This window comes from Chionomys nivalis, chromosome 15, assembly GCF_950005125.1.
Source record: "Chionomys nivalis chromosome 15, mChiNiv1.1, whole genome shotgun sequence".
Lineage (NCBI taxonomy): Eukaryota > Metazoa > Chordata > Mammalia > Rodentia > Cricetidae > Chionomys > Chionomys nivalis.
Window position 1 is genome coordinate 9,392,785 of NC_080100.1, and position 22,549 is coordinate 9,415,333.

At 39.6% G+C, this 22,549-nt stretch overlaps 1 protein-coding gene across 1 annotated transcript in view; it reads right to left on the reverse strand.

Annotated features, from left to right (window-relative positions):
• Window positions 1–22,549, reverse strand: part of Dnah5 (dynein axonemal heavy chain 5) — a gene marked incomplete at its 5' end in the record, with an annotated part of 196,222 nt that overhangs the window by 173,243 nt on the left and 430 nt on the right. The window contains 13 exons of the mRNA XM_057789549.1: window positions 630–836; window positions 1,806–2,127; window positions 2,621–2,706; window positions 6,796–6,903; window positions 9,526–9,741; window positions 10,349–10,471; window positions 11,793–11,900; window positions 12,608–12,721; window positions 13,973–14,149; window positions 15,258–15,395; window positions 15,884–16,105; window positions 16,817–16,977; window positions 21,424–21,508. Of these exons, the coding sequence (XP_057645532.1) occupies window positions 630–836; window positions 1,806–2,127; window positions 2,621–2,706; window positions 6,796–6,903; window positions 9,526–9,741; window positions 10,349–10,471; window positions 11,793–11,900; window positions 12,608–12,721; window positions 13,973–14,149; window positions 15,258–15,395; window positions 15,884–16,105; window positions 16,817–16,977; window positions 21,424–21,508 (2,067 nt within the window). The remainder of the gene's footprint in view (window positions 1–629; window positions 837–1,805; window positions 2,128–2,620; window positions 2,707–6,795; window positions 6,904–9,525; window positions 9,742–10,348; window positions 10,472–11,792; window positions 11,901–12,607; window positions 12,722–13,972; window positions 14,150–15,257; window positions 15,396–15,883; window positions 16,106–16,816; window positions 16,978–21,423; window positions 21,509–22,549) is intronic.

Below are 22,549 nucleotides of genomic sequence, written 5' to 3' on the forward strand. Positions count from 1 at the left end.
GAAGTACAGAATATAAGCTACATGGCCATGCATAATAGTCCCCACTTCAATTATTCTTGAGTTCCCTCTTAACCTTTAATCATTTGACAAACTATGTGGTCATTCTAGCTCAAGTTACTAACCTCATTCACCATTCTGGATCAATGCAACAAATTATTGGCTTCTCGCTAACACTTTTATCCCAATTAAAGTGCAAAATTTCTGCTTAGCCAGCAACAGCAAGGATTATGAGTCTGTAAATGAGACTGTGCCTTACTTTCCAGCCCAAAAATCTTCCAGTGACTTCCTGAAACACTTAGAGGTAAGCCAACTTTCAATCATAAGATCTAGAATTCAGATCTTAAAAACCCGCATAAACAGGGCAGCCTCAGATGGTAGAACAGAATCTCCAGAGCAAGCTGACCAGTGATACTAGTCATATTGATGAGATCTGAGTTTGACTCATAGACCCAGAGTCAGTGAATAAGGTGGTAGGGTGATAAAGATGATTGTGGGCATCAACCTTTGGTCTCCATGTGCAATTGCACACATAGGTGCATGCATGCACACCAAAACAAGTGCTTAAAGAAAGAGAAAATAATTAATGTATGTTAGAAACATCCAGAAATGGGGAAATAAAAGTACTATACCTTCACATCACAGAAGTTCTTTTTGTACACATCCCGCTTCTGGAAGAGGGCAGCTGCTAACGGTGAGACTGGCAGACCCATCTGGGACATGCATTCTGTTTCTCTAAATAAGATTAATATCTGAGGATCAAAGTTCACAAACAATTCCCCTGTTCCTGGAGCCTTCACCAGTAAAGAAGCCTCAAGACCCATGTGGATTTCTTCGATCTGTGAAAGGAGGTCAATATTTTTACTGTCAGAGTGCCATGTGCACACAGTAACTGGCCCAACCATTCCTGAGACTCGGTGAACACTCATTCAGCATCTCTGCTGGACTTGACCTTGTGGAATCCCAGCAATAGGGTCACTCACCCTACCCCTAAATTCCCTCTCAGAAACCAGTTTTCAGGTCTTGGTGGTGATACTGCACAGTCAACTGAGTGCATTTTTTTTCTTTCTTGAGACTTTACATGTGACAGTAGCCTAGGAGATTTTTAAAGACACATTTAGCTCCCTGATATCTTTATGCCTAATCAGTTATATGTACTAATAAAGGTTACACAAACCCAACTAAACTCAGTTTTTATTTATCTAGAAACTAAGTGGATACAGCTCTACAGCTATTGCTTCTTACTGATCTACAAAGAAACACAAGTGTTGGTTGGATATAGCTTGATTAAATTCTAATACAATCAACTAAAACCTAAGACTTGTTTTGACAGGCTTACTTGTATTTGCTAATACATTCAGGATCTTATTCTCTCTCTCTCTCTCTCTCTCTCTCTCTCTCTCTCTCTCTCTCTCTGTGTGTGTGTGTGTGTGTGTGTGTGTGTGTGTGTGTGCGTGTATATTTGTGTGTTGCTGACATGCTAAGTAAATGCTCTACCACTAAACTACACCCCCAAGCAGTATCTTACTAAATTTTTAAAAGCATAAAGAAAAAACCCTACTGACAGAATAGTAAAATGCTATGTGTTCTCATTTATGATGTTATAAATTAAATCATGAGCTACTATTACCTAACTTACTGGGTTTTTTCAATATTAATAATTATTTTCTTCTATGGTTATGTTATACACTTCGATTTCTTAAATTCAACCAAACTGATTTATAAAATATCCCTGTCAAATGTTAGGAGAGGGTTCCCTCTGTCTGGACACTAGAGACCACTTAAGGACCACCCATCCAGAAATTCACCTGCTGAAGCCACGCCCTGTGGTAGAGGACCTCAAACTCCAAGAGGACCTTGCCTATCCTGTTGTAATTGCGTATCACTGGCTTGGCCTCCTCGGTCCTCAGCACCAAGGGTTGCTGCTGGAAGAGTTGCATTGGCTGCTCCAGTCTATGGAACAGCTGCCTGGCCCACAAAATCTTCCCAGCAATCGGAGGCTGGTTCCGAGCCAAAGGGGGATCATATTTCTGTTTCGTATACAGCTTAGAAATCAAGTCGATCTCAGTCCCAAAATTCTGAAAAATTACTTGGTATTTTTCCTCAATACCAAGGTTAGGTATATTCAATCTGATTGGGGAAAAAAAGTACAAAGTTTTGAATTAATGAAAAAATGTATGTACTAATCTTATTTATTAACATCCATATTAAGAAAACTGAAAGCTATGGAGTAGTTGTGCAGTGTATTTAAAGAACCAAAATAGCACCAATCCTTACAAGGCAAAATTGCTAACCTGGGAAGAATTATCTCGAATTATTCAGACATTAGGCAGTATTACTACAGGCAGCTACAGGCTGCTTCAAAGCTAAGAGTATTCTCTATTGACAGAAGCGAAGCAAATCCTTAATCCTTCCAGGAATTAATCCTGTTAAGCCTCTGAAAAACTTAAAACCTGTGACCTTGTGACTCAGACTGTCGAGAGGCTTTTCTTCCCATTAGAATGCGAAGTGATAATAAGAGTTATAATTACAATAAAAGATAAGCTATAAAAAGAAGCTAAACTGTGCCCACACTATCCCAAGTTTAGAAGATGGAACTTGGGAAACTATTTCGAATCCTTACCTTTCAAATTTCTTCAATGTGCTTAGAGCTCGCCTGGTGCTCTGAGTCTTCTGAAATGTGCCGTCCATGAACTTCTGCAGCTCATTCTAAAAACAGAACAAAACTCCGTCCTGAACAACAAATTAGCACTGAAATATTCTTTCAAGACGAGGTCATTCCAAGAGACCAGGCTGAACTGAAATCAACAGCCCTCCTGCCTACATCTCCCAGGGACTGAGACTAACAATGTACACCACTGTATTGAGAAATAGTGAGGATTTTCTATTTAGCAGTAGAAGAAAAGAGACCCACTTTTCTTACACTGTTTCTAATGGGTGGGAAATGTAACAGAAAATTCAGTAAGCTCAAAGGGAAATGAAATGTCCAGAAGCCAGAAATGGAGACTTCACTGTCCAAAGAACCGCAGACAGTTTTTACTATTGAGCAATTTTGCACCTAAAAGGATTGCATGAAAAATAAGCATAATATATTTGTTGCTCATCCAAGAGTCAGTTAAGATTCTTATTTAAATGTAAGTTTAGTTAAATAAAACACAAAGAAACTATTGTATCACTTTTTATTGTTAAAAGTGTTTTCCTTGCCTGGTGGAACCGCTGCTTCTATGAAACCACCCACCTGTGCTGCTTCAATAAGGGGCTTCTCTCGCTGTTGTTAGTGCCAGCATAGACCCAAGTCAGGACAGAATCAGAGGCTTCCACCTTTTCACCAGCAGAGTTATGATCCCAACCATCCCTGTGAAACCCCACATTCTTTCCCTATAAACCCCCTAATCCTTGTCCCTGAGATCCATCCGCTCCACCCACTCCACCCAGAGTATAGGGAATGTGGATATTTTTACCCCAGTTTTAAGGAGATGAGTGTTGAATTTAAGAGACTGGATTAGTTTCAAAGACAGAGTGAAATTGGATTGGTTAAGGGAATGAGAAGGAGAACAGAATGGAGAAGTCAAATGTGGACTACCCAGTAATCCAAATTCAGAATTGGACCGTTTTTGTCTATATGATTATGTCATAGAAGATGACATGGACATATGCTGAACTTTAAATGTGTGTGTATGTGTACATGTATATATACACACACATACATTGGAGCAACAGTAAATGGACTCAACAGGTTGTATATATAGATATACATACACACATACATACACACATATACATACATATAAAACAAAAGAAGTTAATAATTTGAGAGGAAAGGAGAGGGATGAGATTATGTAAAGATGGTACTTATGTATGAAATTCTTTTTCTAAAAAACTCTTTATTCATTTTAACATAGAAGAAAAGCAAAGGGAAATCAAGAGTTAGCGCTAGTAACTAATGCTTTAACCCCCGACTCCAGAAAGTCTGCAGTTACATTCTCAGCACTGTGAGAAGTCTCCTGCCTCTGATCCTGCTCACTCCCACCTCACTTGCTGGGAAATCACTGCCATGAGTCATGGCCTCCTCTCTGAGGAGCTCTCAACCCCAGACAAACACAGATAGTGTGATTTTCTCCCCGGTGCACACCCTGGCCTTTGAGGTACAGGAATGATCAAGTTCCATGCATGTTTTGTAAACTGTCCCCTCCTCCATAAGTTTCTGTAGGTCTTTTTTACCTTTGAATTCTCATTTCAAACACAGTATCAGAACACTGTTGATTTATAACCGATTATTTCCCCTCCTCCATCACCATTATTGATGTCACAGCCACCCTCCCCCTTCCCCTTTGATACTGTAACATTCCTCTTTTCTAGCTTAATACACATTCACATTTCCATTGTATCACTCATCTGTCTGAGAGTGGTGAGGTCAAACCTACTTCAAGGGAGTGTTTATTTCTTCTTCCACAATCTGCAGGACAGAAGCCTAATCCACCACTGCAAAGGGAAGTGGCTACTTCTTTAGAATAACTCTCCATCTTCTTATTAAGCAATCGAGACAAGAAATGACCCCTGAGTCCAGATGCTCACCGTCTCTCACCAGCTACAGAGGAACTACTGCGACAAATGAAGAGACTCTCTTGAGAGGAACACAGATGGGAGCTTGACTGAAGGACGTGGGCCATGTAGGGCAGGACAACAGCCAACTACAGTCTACCAGTTTCCAACAAGAAGAAGCAGGATCCACTGTCCTTATATCTGAATTAGCCCCAAATAGGTCATTGTTTAAGTTCTAATGAGACCTGTGCCTTCCCATCAAAGGAAACACACCATATGACTTGAGAATTCAGGTATTGAGCACTAGAGCCAAATTGTCAGGGTTTGGCTTCAACCTTGCCACTTGTTCTTTGTGTGACTTGAACGGGCCACTCACAACCATTCTGTTCCCCCTCTGAAGGATGAGAGCAGCAAGAGCAGTGACTTGCTAGGATTGTGATGATTACTAAATTAATCTTCAAACATAAAATACAGCATCCAGCACTTTCTGATAGCTCCCTCTTCCTTGAATTCATGTCACCCAAAACTCCACTTGAACTCCTCACACCATTTCCTCTCCATGTGTACGAATTTAGTTCAGACCCTCACTGGGAAGGGGTAGCTGAATGGCCATTTTACTTTTACCTCAGGAGGAAGTAAGTGTGTGTGTGTGTGTGTGTGTGTGTGTGTGTGTGTGTATGTGTGATGGAGGAGTTACTTTCATTTAATAAAGAAACTGCCTTGGCCCATTTATAGGCCAGCCCTTAGGTGGGTGGAGTAAACAGACAGAATGCTGGGAGAAGGAAGCCGAGTCAGAGAGTCGCCATGATTCACCCACCAGACACAGACGCAGGTTAAGATCTCCCTGGTAAGCCACCAGATCGTGGTGCTACACAGAATATTAGAAATGGGTTAATCTAGATATGAGAGCTAGCCAATAAGAGGCCGGAACTAATGGGCCAGGCAGTGATTAAAAAAATACAGTTTCCATGTAATTATTTTGGGGCATGAGGGCGGCCGGGTGCTGGAGGCACAGCCCCGCCGCTCATATTACAACATATGTGTGTGTGTATGTGTACATAGTCATGTGTGTGTTTGTGTGTGTACACAGTCATGTATGTGTTTGTGTGTGTACATAGTCATGTGGTAGTCATATGGGTTCATATGCACGTATGTATACAGGTGTGCTGTGTGTACAATGCATGCACAGATGTGCTTTTCAATTTAAACATTGGAGGATGACTTTTAGTGTCATTCTTCAGTAACTATCTACCCTTCTCGGACAAAATCTCTCATTGGCTTAAAACTCACCAAGAGATGCTCCTGGCTCCATTCCCCACCACTAGGCTTACAAGCCTATGCCACTATGCCTAGATTTTTTTTTTAACATAGGTTCTGGTTCAAACTGAGGTCCTCATATTTGCAAGGAAAGCACTTCATGGATTGTGCTGTCTCTCAAGCCTGACTGCATTTCTATAAGGAAAGATGGACACCTACATCTTCTATGGATGAATGAACTCTATATATTAATATGTCAGACAGCTACCAAGTTGTCTCCTACCTTGGCCTCCCTGACTCCCATTTCTTAAAAACAAAGATCCTCCGTGATTGTCCTGCCTATCCTTTATCACATGACCCCACAGCTGATAAGCTCCAAGCTGTGCACCCCTATCCCTAAAGTTATCTTTTCCCCAGGAAAACTGAAACTGGACTGCTTCTGTTGTGTGTTCTTGGGTGCTGAAGGAGGCTGTGCTGCCCAGGGCTGAACGTCAGGGTGGCTGGTCTGTAATGAGTAAAGATGATGGGAAAGAAAGTAACTGAGAGCAAGAGGGACCCGGTGCCATGATTTCTAAGGCCTGCTACAGCCCTGCCTTTAGAATCTTCCAGGCACAGCCGGCAGCCTGTTAGTTTACTACCCCTGAATGTAATCATCAATACTCTGTAGTAACAAAGGGAGACCAATGTCACAACTTAATGAAGCTACAGAGCATTTCAACAGAAGATGAAAGTTAGCTTCCTAAAAACTACCACAGAAGACGCACAGAAGTCTGTGATTACGAATCATTAGCCGAGCTGTGTTTATGACCCTTTAATCCAGGGAAAGGAGCTCTCAGTCATTCATCTGAAATCAGAAAATGCAGGCTGCGATTGCTGCCAGCCACCCTGTGATAAAGGTAGCTCTGCCTGCGGAATGGGGAGTATGATCAGAGCAACACACCAAGGATAAAGAAAGCAAGAACGTGTGGCTGTCACCAGGGATTTTATCACACAACCTACATGAAGGTCATTAGTCTGCTTGCAAAACTCTTCGTAATCCTGGTCAAAATCCATTTTCCGCTGATCTAAGAAGTTATATTCCTTCTTCTTTATGGCAGCAACAATATCCTGAAATAGATGGAAGACATGAGGCAGAGTTTCATTATTCTTTTGGTCCTCGTGACTTGTAGCCTTTAAAGGCAGAACTTTATAAAAATGATTCCTGAGAAGATGTCTGTTTAAAGGGACCTGATTTTCTACATCTCTCATTGATCCGGTGCTATTTGTTTTGAACACAGGAAAACTTTGCCATTATTCATCCAAAGGAGTTGCCAGGAAGCATCGTCCCATGGATTTAAAGATAATTTGGACAAATATATACAATTAAATAATTCATGTGTAAATATAAGCAGGTGATTTATATATTAATTTTATATATTAATTATATATTAGTTTTTTATATTAATTACATCTGAAATAAGCTAAAACAAAGCCCAGAGTAGAATTTAATGAAATGTTATTTTTGTTGAAAGGCTTAAATAATTGCAAAGAATAGTTAGAAAAGACTTTAACAAAATAAAAACCAGATAGGAAGAAAATGGGGGTGCTGTAATACCCACAGAAGAGATATCATCTCCCAAATCAAGTACTTTAAATGAGACATCAAAGTCTACCACTTTCAAATGCTCTGGGATTAATTTCCTTTTGCTCTCCTGTAGAGCTACCGTCCGTGACTAGGAAAGTATAAATTAGGGATTCATCTCCTTGAAAACACTATTATCATATTACCAGAAGTTCTGTTTGCTCGGAATGATGAGCAGTAACGCTTTGTGATCATTCCTAGCCAGGTGCTAAGCCATCCTCAAACTCAGAGCCCCACATTATTGACAAAGGCATATAATTTTCATGAAGACTATTGGGCCTCGTCCCACAATCTTCTCTTCAAAGTCATTTCCACTTAGGCGTCATTCAGATCTCTTAATATACAAACATGCACAAGCTGCTTAACTTCTAGAGTCGGGTCTGCTAGTGAAAACAACACACTGTCCCTGCTGTCTCCATGCAGACAGGAGTATTCAGCCGTGGAAACTGGGAGCGTGCATGCAGTATATGACATGTTTAAGACGAATGTGGAGAAGCTGCATTAATTAACTCTTCCAACATATGTTCCTTTTTTAATTCAGTTTTTGAGAATTTCACATAGCATACTGCTATTTATATCTTCACACGGCCCTCTCCCCCTTCCAACTCCTGCCAGGTTCCTTCCCACTCTCCTCAAATTCATGGTCTTTTCTTCTGAAATTATTATTGTTACATATCTGTATGTGTGTCACATACACCTGCTCAGGTCATGTGTGTGTGTGTGTGTATGTGCGTGCGTGTGTGTAGTATGAGTGTGTCACACACCTACTCAGCCCATTTCGTGTTGTTCATGTGTACCTATGTTTAGGGTTGACCCCCTGGAACTGGACAACCTATCAGGGTCTCATCCCCAGGGAAGACTGATTTTTCTCTCTCGGCAACCATTGACTGACTGTATTTCTTCATCTAGAGCGGGGCCTTGAAAGATTCCCTTCAGCCACACTGGCATTGTCAGCTGCCATGGCCATTATGTAGGTCTTGTTGAGGCAACCACATTGTTGAAACTACACGGCTGCCATATTCTGGTCATGTCTAAACGCACTGCCTGGCAGTATCTGGCCCTTTGGCTCTCACAGTCTTCTGCGCCCTCCTCCCCTGACTTCAGCTGTAGGGCTGTGTTTGGATGTACCAACTGGGGTTGGGAACTCCATGATGCCTTATTTTATAGTTTATATGCATATGTGCAGTTCATAGACGTATATGTGAATGCAGATTAGTGCTTGTCACAGCCTGCCTGCAGCAGTCAGAGAGCCACCTTTGAGAATCTGTTAGCTCTTTCTCCTATGTGTTCTGATGATCAAACTCAGCCTCTCAGGCTTGCACAGAAGACACTTCTGCATGCTAAACCATCACACTGGCTCTAGTTCTTTATATATCTTTAACATGTTCACAAATTAAATGTATTCAGATAGTTAAATATCACTCAAATCAAATAGTGTCTGACATATAGAATGTTCTTCATAAACTATTTCTGCATGAATCAAGAAATAATAAAAGAGAATAAGAATGTCTGTATAAAGGGGGATGAGGAAGAAGTGGATACAGGCAATGAACATGAGTTATGAAAAAAGATACAAGGCTAAGCGGTTTTCTAGTTCTAATTATGCCAGGGATGTTTGGATCTTGGAGGCCAATAAATGCACAGAATATATTCAATACTGAAAGTGTAAAATCTAATGTGAAGCTTCACAGCTTCCATCCTGAATTCCAATTCTAATTATATTTAAGTTCATTAAGTTGTATGACTTTGGGTCTCACTAATTTTGGTGTGTACTGATTTTATTTATTTGCAAGTTTTTTATAATAAATTAATTTTATAATAAATTAATTTTTAAAAGGGAAAATCGTATTTTAAGAGTTAGTAATGAAAATGATTTTTCTTAAAGATGAGTAACTTGAAACCACTGGCTCATTGCCCTTATAACCACACACCTGAAAAGAATGTATTAGTCTCACTATGCAATTCTCAAATAAACACAATTTCTCTATTATTAAAGAACCCAAACATATTTTATGTTATATACAGATGATTTGTCTAAATATCACTGTTTTGTAAAATATGTAAGTTCAGTTATGGGCATGCACAGAGAACAGAATTTAAACTTATACCTGGTATTTAGTGACCAAGTCTTCCAACCCCTCTATTTTGGAATCTTGCAGAACTGAGTATGTCTTGATGGTTGTAAAGATGTCCATTATCTTGGCCAGACGTCGATGGAAAGTTTCAAATTTTCCAAAAATATACATCTCGCTAAAGTCAAATTGCTTTTCATTCGGATTTTGCTTCAGCTTTTGTTTTGTCTCGTGAAAGCAGGACTGATACCCCTGGCAGCCCAAAGCAAAGAGCGTAAGGAAGGTATGACCCAGGATAGAACACCTACTTAACATCTACACAACCTGGGTTCACCCCCTAATAAGTAAGGAACAGGGTCGGGGGGTGGGAGCAGGAAGGAATTCATCTGATTTCTCAACTGAAGGTGACAGCAGAATTGGTCTGAAAATCCCCGTCTTTTCCTGCTTGTATTCCTATGCATTTAGCCATCCGTCTGAACCATTATCTGTTTCGATCGTCTACTCCAACAAACCATTATTCCTAGTGCAACTCAAACCTGCGTATTCTCATCCGTGGTTCCACTATTTCGGTAGCAGAATCGCTTTATGTCTAACTCCCCATTGGTCTATAGGATACCTGAAGAAAACTGATCATAGTCACCATGGTATCTCAGAACTTTAGGAGAATAAATAGACATACATTCTCAGAAGGTTTATTAATGCTCAATTTTCTTAACAATGAAGTTATTTTTAAAATAAAACAATTGCTATTCTGTTTAGCTACCAAAAATATCATTGACAAATGATTTAACTTGGTCTCAGAAAAGCAACATAAAACACAAGACGTAGGAGCACACTACCAACCTAAACTAGCCATTACCTGCTTGAGTTGAATTGCAGACAATATCTTTTGTGTGACAATGTCCTGAGGCTGGCTCCAGATGGTGGCAGTCCCATTGTTGGTGATGTGGGCTTTACAGGCAGATATCATCTGATTCGTCACCTGGAATTTTTCCAATAAAATAATGTTAGGTGCATAAAACTCTGAGGAACTATAAACCTGAATCAAATCCTTGATTCTTCTTCCTCTCGGAATCCACCGTCTGTGACCTTCATCTTCGACTGCTTTTCCCTCACAACTCTGACCCTCTAATACAGCCAGGATCAACATGGTGACCCAAAGCTGTCTGGAACTCCAGGTCCAGGGGATCTGATCTACTCTTCTAGCATATGCAGGCACCAAGCATGCACACAGTGCACAAACATACATGCATACACATAAAATCAAAATGAATAAATCTTGGAAGTGAGGGTGTAGGCAAAGCAATATTAGTCATGTGTTGGTGCCGTTGATTTTAGGACTATGTTTGTGTTGGGAGCTAAGAGTTAGTATACAATTTCTTCTCCTCTTGTACTACCTAAAAATGTCTGTAATAAGATGCATCTGGTCATTAGTAGTTTCACAAGAACATACAAATAATACACATAAAATACCAAACACACAAATGGACTTTTGTGTCTCATTTACCAAGAAAATATTCCCTCTAACTTAAAATGCCTAAAAGTCAGAATGTGGTCTTATAGTATAAACATTATTGTGGTTGGGGGCAGATTTGTTTTAACTACTTTATGGAATTCCAAAATATTGCATCTTACTACCATGGTTACTATTGTATTAACACAACCAAATAAGTATGCCATCAAACAAATGTAGGACTGCCGTATGAAAGATAAAGACAGGATAGCAAGTTTTCCTTATATTCTTGTTTGGTGGGGCTTAAGGGGCATTGGGCTTCTGTTTTATTTTTGGTTTGGTTTGTGCAATTTTTTTTAGTTTGATCAATTGGTTGGTTTTTTTCGACACGATCTCACTCTGTTGCCCAGTCTATTCTAGAAGTAACTCTCTAGTTCAAATAGCCACAAAAATCCTCTCATCTCTGAAATTCTAGGATTAGAGCCATGAGCCACCATAACTGGCTTAATAGCATTTTTCTTGATTAAAATTGGCACAGTAGGAAATAATGACAGGCTAGAAATCATATAGGAAAATTCTGAAAAGAATCTTAGCTCTTGATACATAAAATAATAGAATAATTATTTTAGCAAATACAAAACAATGGTTTGTTTGCTAAAATTGTAAATAAAACAAACAATGGTTTGTTTACCTGTCACATGAATTTAATTCTACATCCATTGACAAACTAAGTCCTCCTAAATATAAAGTGCACAGATAATAATAGATCAAGCCAAACTAAAAGATTTTAACTATCCAAAATTTGGCCATTGGCAGCTAGGTGACCACAAACTCTCTGCTGGGCACTCACCTTTACAAACAGAGATGTGATCTTCTCCGAGGTGTTATAGTAGTGAGAGATGCTGTAGATCATTTTAATTGCATTTATAAGCGTAGGGATAGCATCTATCATACTTATCTGGAAGAGATTCCAGAAAATGTCAAGTTAAGCAAAAGTCTGATTGTGATAGTTTGATCATTCTATTTTCATTAAAATAAAGTTTTATTGTTAACAAAAAAATCTTAAACAGTACCTGATGCTTCACACAGACATATTTTACAATAAATTTGTTTTTGTTATTTTAGTCATATGAGGTAAATAAAAATTTATTTCAATAAAAAAGGCTTGCTTTCCATGACAGTAGGTTATGCTAACAGTTGGTTTTATAATGTACACAAGCAGAAATTTCCCAAAGCTACAGGTTTTTTTAGAACATCAATGAATGACTTTCCCCATAGTTTTTTGGGGTATAATCTAGAATATCAGCTTTAATATTTAATGTGAAATATAATAAAATACAGTATTTTTAAATATACATACAACATAGATAGATAGATAGATAGATAGATAGATAGATAGATAGATAGATAGATAGATAGATAGATAGATGATAGATAGATAGAAGGAAGATAGATAGATAGATAGATAGATAGATAGATAGATAGATAGATAGATAGATAGATAGGGACATAAGGTATATATAAAACTATGTGAATGTACTCCTGAGAATATGAGATTTCTAAGACCTTTCCAAGAAATAGTCATATCAGCTAAAACCCAGCACTCCATTATGCTAGTGCAGAAATGGTCACCAGTGGACGTAAGGGGCAGAAACCTTAACTCACAGGGTCACTGCTGTACAGAGGGTCACAACATTTCTCCAGTGTGTACAAATATTTGACATTGTCTTTTGCTTCATTTGCTGCATCAGTGATCCTAATGTCAGTCTCCCGCCAAGCCTAAGCACAACACAAAAGCAATTTTAACAGAGGAACTTGCAAAGTAAGAGCCACTAAATATCACCTCCCATCCCTTAATCACCTTCATTTGCCCTTTGCCTCTTGCATTTAAACATGAATCTTAGAAAGATATGGAAGAGTAAAACCTTTAACTAAATGTTTAAAGACTTCCATTTCCAGACTTCTCTTGAATACTCAAGCACAGAGCACTACAGGGTAGCACAGTTCTTTAAAGTCACAGCCTCCTGTTCTGTGGCCAACAGTTAGTTTTGTGTCTCAGGCTCATGGTTTCCATATTCTCTCCTTTCTAACCTGAGTTCCCTTTTCCCCAGGGCCCTAAACTTGTGTCCATTTGGTGGTCTAACAAATATTTGTTAACTATCAACTATTTGTCAAGACATTAAAATAGAAAGATACCTAAAAATTAAAGGGATATAACACACTGAATTTGTTGTATCCCAATCTTAATGCTAGCATTTCTAAACTATATTGTATCACAAAGTATGAAGTTCCTCTAAAACACATAAGGTAAGAAAAGTCTACAGACTTACTGCTAACTACTTATTAGTATGACAAAAGCAATGCCACGTCAATCCCAGGAGAAGCTTGAGACTGTGGCCTCTGCATTGGGTGCCCTCTTACACAGTTCCTAGTTCTCTTTAAAGGAAGCCTAGTAGCCCATCAGCTGCCTGTGGAGCGGTGTATGTGGTAAGAACTGAAAGATGCCTCTAGCCAACAAAGAGCAGCCATGTCCTGAGCAAACACGGAAGCAGGCCTTTCCCGTGTGAACCTAGCCAATAGTCCAGATGCAACTTCAAAGGAACCTTGTGTCAGAGGCACCTAGTTAAGCTACACCCCAGTTCCTGGCTTCGGGTAAAAATACTGAATTTTAGCTAATGAGTTTTGGGATTATTTGCTTTGCAGTGTAAAACTAATATTTGTGGGCTTAAGTTTTCATGATTGCTATACCTATATTGTCTGAATTCATTGCATGTTGTGTATAGTCATATGGTCACATTATATCTTAGTTATTTGTAATGCTCACTAAAAATACATATACATTCAAGTATAACAGCCAGCAAATGTCTTTAGCTTGAAGGTCAATTCACAGTATCCAAAATTACATGGCTAATATTATCCAGTCTTAAAAGATTTTCATTCAGATAAAATGATGCCTAATTGCTCTGTCGAGTTGGGGATGGAGAACTCTCTTATGCCCTTATTGTAAGTCACAGCAAAATGGCTAAGAACCTTCAGCAGCTTGGACTTGGCTGCAGCGAGCACTGCCAGCACAGCCTTCACCTCCGGGCTTTTCAATTGGTCTAAAAGGTAATTAAATTTGGAGAGCCTTTTTTTCCAGTGCTCCAGCTCTGCTCGGGGCCCAACATCATCTGCTTCCTTCCGCAGCTGGTTGTTCTCAGCCAGGATCTATAGACACAGAAGAACAAGCAATCGCGTGAGACTTGAGGTATGAAAACCATGCATGAGCCAAAGGAGGAAGAGGAGGAGGAGAAATTACACCAAATGGATCGTGTGTTTTATTCAACCCCATTATTCCAATGATGGGATTCTGACTAACCCAGCACGTACCCAGTTTTGCTTGTTTGTTTGCTTTTAATTTCAACCAGGAACTAAGTTGACTGTCGTTCCCTGACAATGACTTAGGTGATGATTTCCATGCATATATGCAGTTTCCTTAACTGTTCTTTTACTGCATAAACCGAAAAACACAACTTCGAGAAACTTCAAGAGTCAAACAGGTTGATTTTACATGTGCATATTGTTTGGATGGAACAGTCACCTCCATTTACATTTTCCCAAAATTTTTTATATATTTTTTATTCATGTGTACATGTGTGTGTTTAGGAGGGGGTGATTGGAAGTGAGTGCAGGACCTAGGGAGGTCACACAAGGGTGTTGCCTCCCCCGGAGCAGGAAGGAGTTCCAGGCAGTTGTAAGTCACTTGACGGGAACGCTAAAAACTGAACTCAAGTCCTCTATAAAAGCAGCAAGTGCTGTTAGCCACTAAGCATCTCTCCAGCTTTAAAAAAATATATATTGTTAATACTTAATTCTCAAGTTCTCCCTTGAAGGACACAATGAATTAGGAACCTCCCCCACAGGTCTACAGAAGTTTTCTCAGGAAGAATTAGCCTCATGTAACCTTCTAGTCACTCAAGAAAACCAAGTCCCCAACTTCTGCTCTGTGAGAGCCCTATTTCTCTTTAATAATGATCCTAAACAGAAGCTACAGCAAGTGGTGGTCCACGCCTTCAGTCCCAGTCCTTGGGAGGCAGAGGCAAGAGGATTAGCTTGAAGTGCGAGGTCAGCCTATTTAAAGCAAGTTCCAGAATAGCCAGGGCTACCCAGAGAAAAACTGTCTCAAAATTCAAACAAACAAATAGAAGTTACGTGAAATCTTTTTAAGAGTACGTGCTGTGATATGTGAACAATGAGAAGGCCAGGGTGGAACTTTCTCCAGCAGCAACCCCAGTGATGTGGCATCAGAGACTAACCATGGGTTTCTGGGAATTACCTGCTCTGTCTGTTTGATCCACACTTTCATACAGCCTTCTATTTTTTGCACAGTCTCGGGGTTACTAGCTAGAGCCAAGTAGTCCACGGGTTCCTTCAGGGATGTCAGTTCAAATATATCACATTTTTGAAGGTTTACCTAATTAAAATTAAGAGCACAATAAAAAGATACTGTTTATAAATGGCCCTATACACATTTTGGTCAATTTGGGTCTAAACGGAGCTCAGTTGAATCTTCACATCTTTACTGCCCTGACCACTCAATGAAGGAATGGTACCTAATAATAATGAGAGCAATAAGAATACCTACTCTTTGCTACGTCTTAAGTGCTACAAAAAATTTTGAGGTCAGATTTGAGGGTTGTCTTCGAGGCAATACATCATAAAATAAAGAAGTTAATAAGAAAATTAGAAATAGTCGCCAAGACACCAACAGCATTAAGCCGTGTATACTGTAAGTATTTCAAGCAAGCTACAATCACATCCTAAGAAGACACTAAAATTACCTACAAACACTTTCCGGACTTTTTCAATGCAGTAAAACCCAGGTAAGAAGAGGTTCACCCCTCCTATTCTGTTTTGTGGAGAATCTGGTTGTTTTTTAACAAGCCCCTCACTCCTTCTTACCTTCTCCTTCAGACTCTCCTGTGCACCTGACAAGATGCCCACAAAACCTTCCAGAGAGCTCAGGAACTCCTGCCGAATGCTGGACGCATCCTGTAGTCCCTCAAGCTCACCCCAGCCATGGCTGGAGGCCCTGAGAGCTGGAATAAAGATGTCTGAGAGCAGACGCCTCACGCTGTTTAGCAGGCCCCCGTCTGCAGTGTCTAGCATGTTAAAGCTCACCTCCTGGAAAACATTTCATCATCCTGGATTGTAAAAATTAGCCTTCACTGCAGCACAGCAACCAAGTCATTGAAGACGCTAATCAACCAAAGAGCAAGTGAACCTTTTTTTAATATTCTGTTTGAGAAGGATACTTTTATACTAGTCCAAATTATAATCACTTAACTAAAAATATAAAATAGATTGAATTATAAATATTCACCTATTTATTTGCTGCAAGAAATTAACGAGGTCACACAACCTCTAGCATTCAGGGAACACCTGTATAGGTGTACATTGCTTTAGAGAAAACATAAAGCTGTATATCTATTTTTAGAAATCTTGTCAATAAGTAAATTATGGGTAGGAGGACTCTTGGTGAGGAAAAGAGCTCACTCTGTACAGAAATACAATGGTGTGTGGATATTTACTAATAAACTGAATATAAATTCCTCATTATCAAAAGGCAATATTTTTAATTGCCTGTCTTAAATGCCAAAAATATTTTAAAAAAATAAGGGTGTTTCCTCAAAGCTATTTATTTATTTATTTATTTATTTATTTATTTATTTGTATGTCTTGGATATTAAACTGATATCCTTGCATATGCTAAGCAAGCATTGACCACTAAACTGAAGCCCCAAACCCTGAAATTAGCTTTAGACCCTTGAGTAAGTCAGTGGTTATCTCCATAAGAACAGGTGGGTTCGAGCAAGTGAATGACTGTCCCCTTACCCTGTGGATATTCTCAGCCGTAATGGCTTTGGATGGGTCAGACCTGATGAAGAACACACACACTCCTGTAAGAGCAACATCTTTTCCTTCGGTAACAAACACCTTGGGTTTCTTCCCCTTTCCAGAAACAGGATTCACCCCTCCTGAAGAGCCAAACTGTCCTACAAATGCAAAGCAATTTCAGTGTTATAAATGCAGTTTGTGGTGCACAATGTTGTTTCCCAGCATGAGTTTCCTTCTAGAAATTACTACGGCAGACCTGCCCCTGTGCTTCAAGCAGAGCCATCATTTGGATGATCTCTAGTCTCATCCTGAAAGAGATTTAAAAGAATCTCCTAGATTCCAGATCACAGGGCTAGTGAGAGAGATTGGGGGTGGGAGACAAAAAGCACTCACTGGTTGACATGTGCAGTGTCTCAGGATCTCTCCTGGGCACCACATCTACACTACTAAAGCTTTCCACTGAGAGACCTGTGAGTTATCCCAGCCCATTCCAACCACAAAGGGCAGACGCAAGGTCAAAGGACAGCTCTAATGACAAAACTCAGGACTCTCACTTCCTTGTTTCCATGATACCATCATAGTTCAGGCAGCTGACTAGTCTGTATATCATGGCATCAAGCCTGTGCAGAGGTAAGATGGCAAAGCAATTGATGTTCTTGCTCTAGAGTAAGAACCAGAGCTTCAACCTCCATCTGTTTCCTCACCACATGACCTTGAACAAGTTACCCATTCACCACTTATGTGTATGGGTGTGACATCTATGACTGGTCCCCTGAGAGGCCAGAAAAGGGTGTCAGATCCCTTACACCTGGAGTTGTAGAAAGTTACATGCACCATGCAGTTGCTAAAGACTTAATTTAAATCCTCTGCAAAAGCAGCTGGTGATCTTTATCTCACCAGCTTCTCCCACAATTTTTTTTTAAAAAAATGCGAAAGGCTATTCTAATGTAACATTTTTTGGAAATTTTTTGCAGAATATTTGTGAGGATTAAAGGAATCTGTATGTAAACTACTTACAAAATTTCATAAACTTATTAGCTCATCAAGCCTTATCTGAAGGATCTGAAAGCTCATGCTTGTTTTCCAAGCATGTCTTTCCAGAGTGGATCAGTTAGGTACATCGGAATATGATCTATGTTGTATCACTGGGTTCAAGTAAATTTTGTATTCATAAGTGAATTGAAGATTCAGTTTACTCCCACTAAGATGACGGGGTGGTGCTCAGGGGAAAATCTGGAAGAAGGCAGTAAAACAGAAATTGAGTTCCAAGCCCTGAGAATAGATTTTTCTCCTCCCTTGTGGTGCTTCCTCCTTAAGGTGCTGAACATCTGACTAGAACTTTGGGAAAGGACCCAGAAAAAGGAAAGCCAGATACACTAGCATTCCAAAGATACCCCACTTCTCATGAATGAACTAGAGTCTAACCAGCAATACGGTCCAAGACAACCAAGATACCAAGATGTGACAGATAACCAGAAAACAGCCTCTAGCAAAAATCTCAGGTGTGGGCAATGGTGCTGTGCACAGGTGCTGTGCTTCAGGTCAAGAAGGAGGTATCCATTGCCTAATTGCCCTGGAGCCTCAGAGAGGTTTCCTTGGATACTGAAGGCCCAGTGCTAGAACCAAAAAAGGCAAGGGAAGACAATTGCACCCCTTAGAAAGAAGCAGGGTTTTCAATCCAACCTCCTGGAAAGTCTGAGTTACTTATGCCTCCTGGAACCTGGGGATGTAATGGGCTGGGATATGATGCCTGTTGCCAATAAATCAAAACACAACACACAACATACACAGAGAGAAGTGGGCCTCGGATGGGAGTGGGTGCTTCAGCAGAATAGGGTGGGGCAACTTCCCTGAAGAGAATCTGCATGGAGCCACATTCCATTGCTCAAGAAGCTAACCGGGAGGACGCAAAACAGAGGACCCCAGCTGGCAAGCCCTGTGAAACACTGATGCCGAGGGCTGTGAGTTTTATAAGGACAATCCACACTGTGGGCTATGTAGGCACTGCTCCATGCGAGACCCACTGGGGCCACAGGTGTATGAGCTTAAAGAGCACAGCAGAAGCAGTGTTAACTTCCCTGTACCTGGCCTCCGACCTGACCACTGTGATTGGCCTGAGCCGAATTGGGATGAAGGATGAAGCAGAGGAGAATCATGAGTGCCTCTCATGCCACAAGTGGAGCCCCTCAGAGGCTCCAGATGAGGGACAGAGGGAGCAGAGGGTGAGGACAAAGAAGGATGAGTCCACTTCACGTCTCACCAACTAGGTTCAGTCGACTGGATACTCTTCTTGTTTAAATCAATACTGTGTTTTCAGTTTTGAAATGACCGTAAGAATTTTTCCTAAGAATGTCTAGAAAAGTCATTCAGGGGCCTGATTCTTGCTCCAAGGTCAGAAGAACTATCCAAGCTGAAAAGATCAAAAAGGAGAATGAGAGAGAAACAAAAAATCTTGCTTATATGTTGAGACCCGAAGAGCCCTTGTTGTTCTGTGCAATTTATATGGAACAGGCAATTTCACCCTAGGCATGATTATGGCTGAACATGACACTTCCTGGTGTAACTCATATTATTCAATCTGAAGTGGAAATCAAAACTTTTATCTTTTGATTCTTTTTATTCAAATTGTAACGAGCATTTTTTGGGGGGAAAACTCAAATTTAAGCCAAGCGGTGGTGGTACAATGCTTTAATCAGGAGAAAGAAGCAGGCAGGTCTCTGTGAGTTCAAGACTAGCCTGGTCTACAAAGCAAGTTCCAGGACAGATGAGCTATTATACAGAGAAATCCTGTCTTGAAAAACAAAGCAAAAAATCAAAATTATTACTAAAGAAATGCCAGCTATTCAAGATTTACATACATGATTAATGTGTGTGTATAAAGGTGCATACATGTATATGAACACACATGAAGGAGGTTGACATTGAGTGTCTTTATTAATTAATTGCTCTTATTTTTTATTTCAGGGTCTCTTACTGAACCTAGAGCTCATTGACTGCCTAGCCTCACTGGCCAATGAGCTCCAGGAATCTTCCTGATTTTGGCCTCCCACTGATGAAATTATAGGCACAGTCTACACCAAGTTTTGTCTTGTTTTTTAACATGGACTCTGGAGATAAAAATTCAGGTCTTTGTGTTTTGTGTGGTAGGCATATTACCAACTGAGGCATCTACCCTCTCTCTATCCACAAACAATTTCTCTATGAGGTCAGATGTAAGATTAATCCAAAAAATCAGTAGCTCTCCTATACACAAATGATAAATGGGCTGAGAAAGAAATCAGAGAATCAATTCCCTTTACAATAGCCTCAAATAATATAAAATATCTTGGTGAAACTCTAACTAAGCAAGTGAAATACCTGTATGACAAGAACTTCAAGTCTTTTAAGAAAGAAATTGAAGAAGATATCAGAAAATAGAAATATCTCCCATGCCTGTGGATCAGGAAGATGACTATAGTAATCAACAGTATCAAATCAAAGATCCAGACACAAATCCACACACCTATGGACATCTTCTTTTCAACAAAGAAGCCAAAATTATACAATGGAAAAAGAAAACATCCTCATCAAATGGTGCTGGTCTAACTGGATGTTGGCAAGTATAAGAATTCAAATCAATCCATACCTATTATCCTGCACAAAACTCAAGTCCAAGTGGACCAAAAACATCAACATAAATCCAGATACACTGAACCTGATAGAAGAGAAAGTGGGAAATATTCTCAAATGCATTGCACAGGAGACAACTTTCTGAACAGAACACCAATAGCACAGGCCCTAAGTTGATGACGAATGGGACATCATGAAATTGAAAAATTTCTGTAAGTCAAGGACACCATCAACAGGATAAATCAGCAGCATACAGAGTGGGAAAAAATCTTCACCAAGCGACATCCAACAAAGGGCTGTTTTCCAAAATACATAAAGAACTCAAAAAACTAGATATCAATAAACCAAATAATCCAATATAAAAATGGGGGACAGATCTAAACAGAATTCTCAACAGAAGAATCTCAAATGTCCAAGAAAGACTTAAGGAGATGTTCATATCCTTAGCCATGAGGGAAATGAAAATCAAAATGAGTCTGAGATTCCATCTTATATCTATTAGAACAGATAAGATCAAAAACACAAGCAACAGCCTGAACTGACCATCTCCTGTGACCAGGTTGGTGTCTAGCCCAACTGTCATTAGAAAGGCTTCATCCAACAACACACACATATACACAAATACTACACACACCATACATAAATACTACAAAGACAGCACACACATATACTATACATGCACATACCACTCATTCACTCCACAAAAACATCATACACATATACATCAAACATATACAACATCATACAAACATCACACACACATACACAACATAACATCATACATATACAACATCATATACATATATACAACACACATGTAACACACATGCACACTATAAAAAATACTGCACAACATATATGCAACCCACAACACAACCTTAATATTCCAAGGCATGGGAAACTTGTTTAGTCCTCCATTACATTTCTTCTTTTTCCCACTCTCAGATGAATTTAAGAATAACATTTCTAGACTATGTCATGCCAAATATCAATACCTGCTTCTGCCCCCTCGACATTCTGATAGTAAAACATGAGATGACGGAGTCCTCCAGGAGGAAAAAGCTGATCGATTCTTTCAATCTGGAAAAAGGCAAGGTAACATTTTGTTCTTAATTAGAAAGTCCCTCCCTGTCCCTTTCCCTCTTTCTCCCTTCTCTGTCTCCCTTCTCTTGTCATGTGTCTAAAGAGTTAAGGCTTTGAGAATCTCATTAGGGCTCCTAAAAGGACTTCCTCACTCATAGGAAACTCTACCTTCTCATTAAATTTGCCTTCCCTATCAAGGTCAAATTACCAAACACATATCATCCCAAATTTAAAATATATATATATATATAATATCTAGCAAAGATATCAAAGAAGAAACTAGTTTCAGATGCCAAATCAAAAACATAGTCAGAAAATTATGGCACAGTTGAATATCCAAACCTAGAATAGGAGCAAAATAGAAAGGAAAAAAGGAAGGAAGGAAAGAAGGAAAGGAAGGAGGAAAAGAGGCAGGGAGGGGGAGGGAGGGAGGGAGAAAGAAAGGAAGGGAGAAGAAGGGAGGAAGAAGAAAGGAAGAAGAGAAAGAAATAAAGAAACAAATATATAAGAACCTCTTTATTCTACCATCTTCATCCAAGATTCAGGGATCATCACAGAGGAATGGATGGAAATATTATAAGAGCCAGGAGTATGAATAATTACAATACTTATGAACTCACAATAGCTATAACTGCGTGCACAAGATCTGTGCAAGCTCAGGCCACACAAAGTCACAGCATGGAATGGAGGGGTGGTCAGGAAGACTCATTCCTAGCCAAGGAGCTACTGATGGCTGATGGCTTCTGGGAGAAGAAGGCTCTTTCTTTACAGTCCCTGAGAGGCACCTTCAATATATGATAGTTCCCCACCCAGGCACACACTGTCAGCACTAAGTAAACTCAGTGGGTTGAAAAAAATTGCAAGATAATAGTAGTGGGAGGAACAGGGTAGGAACTTAAAGGGAGGAAATGGGGTGGACTTTGTCAAAACACATTATACACATGTACAAAATTTTTAAACAATAATAATAAGTTAATACATACATGCAAACATTCATAAATAATTATTTACATACATATAAACTTGCATGCATACATA